The sequence below is a fragment of the Linepithema humile genome, chromosome 8 (assembly GCF_040581485.1).
Source record: "Linepithema humile isolate Giens D197 chromosome 8, Lhum_UNIL_v1.0, whole genome shotgun sequence".
In the NCBI taxonomy this organism is placed as follows: Eukaryota; Metazoa; Arthropoda; class Insecta; order Hymenoptera; family Formicidae; genus Linepithema; species Linepithema humile.
This window is the reverse complement of record NC_090135.1, coordinates 2,518,443-2,526,506: the sequence shown is the minus strand read 5'-3', so window position 1 is coordinate 2,526,506 and position 8,064 is coordinate 2,518,443. Positions and strand designations below refer to the sequence as shown.

Sequence of the window (8,064 nt, the reverse complement as noted above, 5' to 3'; positions counted from 1 at the left end):
AAAAGGTGTTTCAAATGCTGGGGATATTATCATATTACAAAAAATTGTACGAGGAATGAAATATGCCACAAATGTGCAGAAAATCATAAGGCGATTAAATGTACAGAGACAAAAAAAAGATGTATAAATTGTATGTTCAAAATTAAAACATACAATCTGAAGATAAATAATGAGCATGACGCCTTTAGTTCGGAATGTCCAACATTTAAGAGGGCAATACAAGAAGAGAAGAGGAGAGCCGGCTGAGAGGGCATTAAATAGCAACTACAGAAGAGAGCGAAGGTAATAGTGCACACAAATGCGCAAAGTCTGATGGCACATAAGGAGGAAATACAACACCAGATTATGAAGAGAATGAGACCTGCCTTCGTAGCGTTATCGGAGACCAGAGTGACAGAGGAAATTGAAGACAATGAACTGAATATGCCAGGATATAATATGGTTAGAGGTGATGCTAAAAATAGAAATACAGGAGGGGTTGTTTTATATGCAAGGAATGACATCAAATATGAAATAGTACTAATTAGAAAGTTAGTATCAAATTGTTGGTGTGTTGCGATAGATGTAAAAGAGAAATTATATAAAGGCGTGATAATGGTAGTTTATCATTCACCGAGTGCGTCACATGGTGACTTTGTGCGATTTATAGAGGATATAGCAGAGAAAGTAATAGTTAAAGAAAAATACATGATAATAGGAGATTTTAATATAGATTTTATGATAGATTCATTTTACACAAGAAAGCTACAAACGACAATGTGGAGCTTAGGCATGAAACAGTATGTTGATAAACCTACGAGAATCACGAGGGATAGTCAAACAATTATAGATTTAGCTTTTGCTAATAGTAAAATAGAAGTGCAAGTAATTCATGAGCCTAAAATAACGGATCACTCGTGGCTAAGAATTAAACTGAATGACAATAAATACGAGAACAAATATAAAGAAGTAAGAGCTAGAAAATATAATGAACTTAACGTAGATAAATTTGTTAATTTAGTACAAAATAAAATAGAGCAAAATCAAGGTTTAGATGTTAATATAAGAGCACAGAAATTTGTTGATATTATAGTACATGCATTGGATGCTACGGCACCTAAGAAAATATTTAGAATTCCTAAAATATGGGAAGGTAAAAGATGGTTTTCAGATGAAAGGAAGCAGCGGCTAGTAGAGATAAAGCATATAATAAAGCGTTATATACAGGCACGGAACAAGACTGGTTACAATTTAAATTTAAAAGAAATGAAGTAGTTAAATTAATCAGAACGAAGAAGAAAGAATATTATGAAAGTGTGATTGATTTTAATAAAAATAATCCTACAAAAATGTGGAAAACATTGAAAGAAATAATTAGAGGAGAATCAATAGGTATGAAGGAAGTAGAAAACGTAGATTTTGAAATATTAGACATAATTGAAGGGTGCAATATAGCTGATAAATTTAATCTATATTACGTACAAAGTATTAATAAGATAGTTAAATCTATAAGTGAGGGGAAACTAGGGAATACAAGAAAAAAAAAAAACTATTTATGTTATTGAAAATAAGGGAAACATGGAAAATTTTGAAATAATTAATGTAGAATGTCTGGAAAAAATTGTTATGGGACTGCCAAAAAAGAAAGGCACAGATGAGGGAATAACTAGTGATATATTAAACACAGCGTTTTATGAAATAAAAGAAGAATTTTTAGATATAATAAATAACTCTCTGAGTGTAGGCTGTTGTCCAGAAGGTTGGAAAACATCCACAATAATACCAATCCCAAAAATAGGAAAAGCTAAAAAAGAGAGTGAATATAGACCTATTAATATGTTGCCAATATATGAAAAAGTATTAGAATTAGTAATAAAAAATTAAATTGAAATGTATTTAGAAAGCAATAACATTATAACAGAACATCAATCGGGCTTTAGAAAACAATACTCATGTGAAACAGCAATTCAAACTGTCATCGATGAATGGAAATTGATAATTAGTGAAGGAAAAATGGTGGGGGTAATTTTCATGGATCTTAAACGAACATTTGAAACAATAGACAGAAATAGATTACTAGAGAAATTATGTCAATATGGAATTAGAGGAATGGTTCTAGAATGGCTACGATCATATTTAAACAATAGAACACAGCAAGTTAGATTTAATAATAAATTATCTAAATTATCAACTACAGAATATGGGGTGCCACAGGGATCTGTATTAGGTCCTTTATTATTTATAATATACAGGGTGAGTCATTTTAATCTATGGATCCGAATATCTTCCAAATTACGGTATCTACAAAAAAATGGTTTAGATAAAAGTTGACCAAGACAGAGGGGGTCATTTAATTGTACCATTGGTTTTGACCTTGAGGTCAATTTTGAAGGTTATTTCAAGGTCACGATGGTTTTTTTAAATGGGACACCCTATTTTTGACTGCGGATTTCGAAAGAGCGGAAAATTTTACATCAAACTTGTCTTATAAAAAAATTGTTTTTGCGACCTTGGAAAGGTCAAAAATGAAGGTGAAATGCCTGAAAAACGATCTGGTGTAGTTTTTCTGAAATGACGTGGTTTTCTGGGTAACACAAATGTGCATAATGCTTAAACAAAGTCAATGAATTGTAAAAGTGTAAATCACTTTGACTAGCTTGACCTTGAGGTCAATTTTCAAGGTTGTTTGAGGCTCATAACGCATTTTTTGATTAGTAAACCCTATTTTTGACCGCTGAACCTGTTTCTTGACAATGGGCTCTTAAACAATGGCACTTTTTACATGAGCATAGGGATTTTTTAGTTTTTCGACCTGACCTTTTGAAGGTCATATCAAGGTCAAAAGCACTTTCATCTTACTTTTAGCGTTACCCGGAAACAACGACGTGGACATAGTAAGTTCTGTTTTCTTTAGGGTGCTTGATTATCGTGAGTCCCCTTGCCTCTCACTGACACTGTAATTTAAATGAATTACCCACGGAGTAATTGTTCAAAATTACCTCCGTTGGCTTCAAGGCATAACTGCAATCTGTTTTGAAAACTATCCACAGTTCTAAGCAGGGTAGCTCTAGGAATGGCTGCACAAGCTCTACGAATGCGGTCCATAAAATCATCTCTTGTGATTGGTCGTTCAGCAAAAACAACATTTTTCAAGTATCCCCATAAAAAGAAATCAGGCGACGTCAGATCTGGTGAACAAGGAGGCCATTCAACTGGACCCCTTCGTCCAATCCATCTGTCATTGTAAAAATGAATGCGGAGAAAACAAAATATATGATAGTCAGAAGTGTAAGAAAAGAATTGAGAGGTAATACTATTTTGAAATGTTTGGATGAAACCGAAATAGAGCGCGTGGAAATAATGAAATATTGTTGGGATAGATGGCGCTTAAGTCAGTTCTTCATTCTCATGATTGGGCGCTATTCGCTATTGGATGGAATTTTCTCGATTGCTTACTGAACTCATTATTATTAGACACCGACTATTATAGCGCTCGTTTTTATAAATATTGTCTCTTGCATTTTATTGTGGCAAATTCTGTGATTTTCTATTCCACCTCCACATATCCCATCAGGTTATGGGCCCAGGTATCGGTAAGGAAACAATACTAATAATACAGAGTTAATCGCAAGAAGAAAGTTATTGTACGATCGCGAAAGTAGTGCCAAGCTAACCTCAAAAATGGCACAGGATAATCTAAAATTTCATATCCCGCTGTTGAACGGAGGAAATTGTTTTTTGGAAAACTAAAGTACGGGCAATACTAATACGAGACGAATTGTGGGACGTCGTCAGTGAGCCCAAACCTGCACAGCCCGACGAAGTATGGAAAAAGCGCAACAATAAAGCTATGGCATATATAACGTTAAGTGTGGAAGATAATCAGCTGATAAATTTTACGCATTTCGAAAACGCTTTTGATATATGGCAAGCGTTATCTAAAAAGTACGAGCGTTCGACCTTCGGTAGCAGATTGTATCTTCGAAGAAAATTATACAGTATTCACTATCGAGGTAAACCGATGAGTAGCCACATCGATGCGATCATGGAGGTAGTAGGATTACTACGCGGTTCTGGAAAGCCTCTCGAAGACGAAGAAATAGTCGCAGTTTTACTGGTAAGTCTACCGGAAACATACTCAGGTCTGGTTACAGCGCTTGAGGGAAGAAATGAGGCGGACTTAACGATTGAATACGTAACTGGAAAAATGCTGGACGAGTATCAACGACGTACGGAAAGCGGTGAGTCGAGCGAGAAAAAGTCGGAAGTAGCTCTTCAGTCGGCAGTCATTAATAAAGGAAGTAATAGCGATCGTAGCAGTTTAAATAAAAGTGAGAAAGGCAAAAGAAATTTCAAGAGAGATAATAATAAAGAGATGCGAACATGTTTCTCTTGTAGCAAACCAGGCCACATCAAAACGGATTGTAGGCTCTACAAGAAATCACAGCTACAGCAGAAGAATAGGAACACGGAACAAGAAAAATCAACAGAGACAGCAAAGGTCGGTGTTTAAAGTAGTCATATTACGTTCACTGTACGTAAGGAGGCTCAAGCAGCCACTACAGGAATATGGTATATAGACTCAGGTGCAACCGGTCAGTTACATGACCAATGACCAATCCTTTTTCACAAAAATTGAGGATACAAATTGCGACGTGAACTAGCCTCGGAATCACGCCAGATCCGAGGGAGCACGCCCAATGGAAATCGGTACTCGAGGCATCGGCAATAACTGCTCGACTCGGTAACTTACGGTATCAGAAACAGATGCTTAATTCGGTAACTCGCGGTACTCCACGCTCGTCGGGAGCAAGGTAACTCGCGAAATCGGCAATAACTGCACGATTCGGTAACTCGCGGTACTCCACACAATTCGGGAGCAAGGTAACTCACGCGATAACGGTAACCGGAAATGGGCGCCAGGTGCGAATAATCGCACCGCGGTATCGGTAACTTTAATAGTTCTCAAAATTTGCTCGGCCGCTCCCCGCTCAGTATGGCAGAGGGGCGCAGTTCTTTTACTTAACGTAGATATCTGGAGTGAGAGGCGAACACAAGGACAACTCAATACTTAATAGTTAACAATAATGTATTTCCATAATTTGGCTTACAAGGGTAAAGATGTGCAGCGTTCGGCCTGAGCCGATACGGCGGAGACGGTTCAATGCGGTAGCAGGGCCGTTCGCCCAATTACTCGATAACAAGAATAAAGTTAGACAAATACGCGAAATCACGGAGATGCGATCACGATAGTTCGCCGCTGATCCGACTCTATCCGGTAAACACGGGACTTATACTCTGATCATTCGATACGGCCGGTGAAGGCCAAATAAACAGACTTTAAGCGACGGGAGCCTAACGGCCGGGACTGAGATGTCGCGGAACGGCTATTTTTCGCGGGCTTTCCCGTTTCTCGCCGAGACGCGAACTTGGCGGTAACCGCAATCTCGCGGAGAACGTTCCCGGATCAAAATCCGCCCGCAGACATTCACGGTACTTCCGGTACGGTGATAACGCGGCAAACGGTAACGGAGCGGTATCGCAAGAAAACGGTAGCAATCGGTTTTTCTTTTCTTTTAAAAGACGGTAACGGCAGGACGGTACGATAACTAAACGAACGGTAACGAAACGGCAACGAGAAAAGACTGTCGGCGCTGAATTCCCACAAGACAGAGAGACTGTTACGCGATATCCGGGGCCGGCTGGACATGCGGTAATTGAGCGTAATTGAGCGCTCACGATATCAAACACTACGGTTAATGTGAGAGACACTACATATTAAACGAACTCACGCTACCAGCCATCACCGGACGGAACTCTACGGCTACCCGAGAGGCGGCTTACAACGATTGGACGTCCTTGGCGTCTTCGGTGTCGTCGGGCTGAGTCCCTGATGTCGTCCTCGCGCACTTGTGTCACACCGAACAGTGACTCTTCTCGGCTCTGCCTCTAGGTCCTTCCAGATTCGCGTCGCCTTCGTGCGCATCCTGCCGATTTTCCGAAAAGGGGGGCCCCTGAGAACCGCCCACAGTTCATCCAGGGCGCCCCCTTCCGCTCACTGTGGTTTCTTCAAGTCTTTCGGCTGATAACGTGTCGGTAAGTCGATGTTCCCGGAAGAGACTGGTTAGGCTGGCCGGGCCATACTCCGGTCCTTCCGGGTGCAGCATCTTCGGGGTCCTCGAAGCCGTCTGCAGCCGGGCGAGGTCCGCTGCTGCGTGTCTTTGTGTTGCTTTTGACTTTGTGGCTGAAACCAAAGCGGAGTTAGATAGGGCTTGGATGGCGGAGGCGACGGAATCGCGGTACCTGACCTTTTTCGTGGGGTCACTAACGCGTGGCCCCTGCGGATGATCCCCCGGTGTCCGGCTTCCCTGGCGATGCTGTCTTCGCCCTGAGGCACAAAACACGCAACGCCGCCCGCACGGGGTCTCGCCTTACAACTCAAAAACGGTATTACGGTACAAAAACAGGAATTACAATACAAACGACGCGCAAAAATTGTGGAGTCTCGCGGGTTGCTCTCTCCACGCGAGGAGCAACACCAGGGCTCCTTGCTCCCTCGGCCGGGCTATCGCCCTTGTGACGGCGCTCGAAAAGCGTCACGTCACAAAATATAAATATCTTTCTTGCTGACGGTTCGTCGCTCAAGGCAGCAGGAATTGGAGAAGGTCGTTTGCCATGCAGAGTTTCAGATAACAGCGTGCAAATGATAGATCTTAAAAATGTACTATATATTCCACAACTTGACGGAGGATTGCTCTCAGTGCAGAGGATAATTGAATATGGACATCGAGTTATATTCAAGGGAAGTACTTGCACGATTTATCAAGGACGACGAATTGTAGCTAAAGCGGAAAACAACGGAAGTCTATTCCGACTGCAGACAACGGAGACAGAAGTTTTGGCAAGAGTTGCAAGCGTAGCAACATGCATCCATCGGTGGCATCGACATTTAGGCCACAGGAATCCTAAAGCAATAAGACGTCTAATAAAAGAAGAGTTAGCAACAGGAATTAAAGTAACTACGTGTTCTGACGAGATGGTTTGTGAATATTGTATAAAGGGAAAGTTAGCTGAAACAAAGTTCCCAGAAAGCAAACGAAGAGAAAAAGGACCAATAAAATTGGTTCATTCGGACTTGTGTGGACCGATGCCGACCACTACGCCAAGTGGAAATCGATATTTTTTTACCTTAATAGATGACTATTCTCGTTTTACCATAGTACGTTTATTGAAATCGAAGACGGAAGTTCCAGGAGTTGTAAAGGAGTATATTACTGAAATGTCAGTAAGATTTGGTAGAAAGCCTATTGCCTTACGTACAGATAACGGTAAGGAGTATATTTCATCCGAATTAACAGATTTTTTGAAGAAAGAAGGGATACAGCATCAACTCACAGTGGTGTATACGCCGCAACAAAATGGAGTTGCGGAGAGGAAAAACAGGTCGCTGACAGAGTCTGCAAAGTGCATGTTATTAGACGCTCATTTGGACAATCGCTTCTGGGGAGAGGCAGTTTTGACAGCGGCGTACCTACAAAATCGGATGACGAGTCGCAGTATTGATGAAACACCCGTCGAGTTATTTATCGGTGAAAAACCGGATATCAGTCACATCAGAGTGTTCGGGTCGAAAGTCTGCTCCATGGTTCCCAAGCAAAAACGCAGGAAATGGGACGACAAGGCTGAAGGAGTACTGGTTGGTTACGATGGAAATATCAAAGGTTACAGGATTTGAACCCTAAAACAAATCGGATATGGATAGCTCGTTCTGTGAGAATTATAGAACACGAAGATAAGCAGTCAGGGCATTATCAAGTATTACGAAAAGAAGGGGCTAGCAGCAGTGTAGCTGAGCCATCAAGAACTATCGAATATGAAATGCCAGAACAAAATGAAATTAATGAAGATTCAGGATCAGAAGAAAGATCCGAAGAAGAGATAAGCGATGAAAGTTATGAAACATCTGACGATGCTATGCCAGAGATATGGCAAAGACGAGTATCACAACGGACAAATAAAGGAGTGCCACCACCTAGATTGACATACAAAGTGCAAACGAATTCAGTTCAGGAGCCAGAATCGTGA

General features: G+C 40.9%; 1 protein-coding gene across 1 annotated transcript; it reads left to right on the top strand.

Annotated features, from left to right (window-relative positions):
* The first annotated feature begins 312 nt into the window (after window positions 1-312).
* Window positions 313-8,064, top strand: LOC137001669 (uncharacterized). The gene is made up of 7 exons (XM_067360774.1): window positions 313-448; window positions 2,806-2,873; window positions 3,114-3,286; window positions 3,775-4,310; window positions 4,378-4,551; window positions 7,200-7,700; window positions 7,763-8,064. Exons 1-7 carry the CDS (start codon window positions 313-315, stop codon window positions 8,062-8,064), a joined length of 1,890 nt encoding a protein of 629 aa, XP_067216875.1.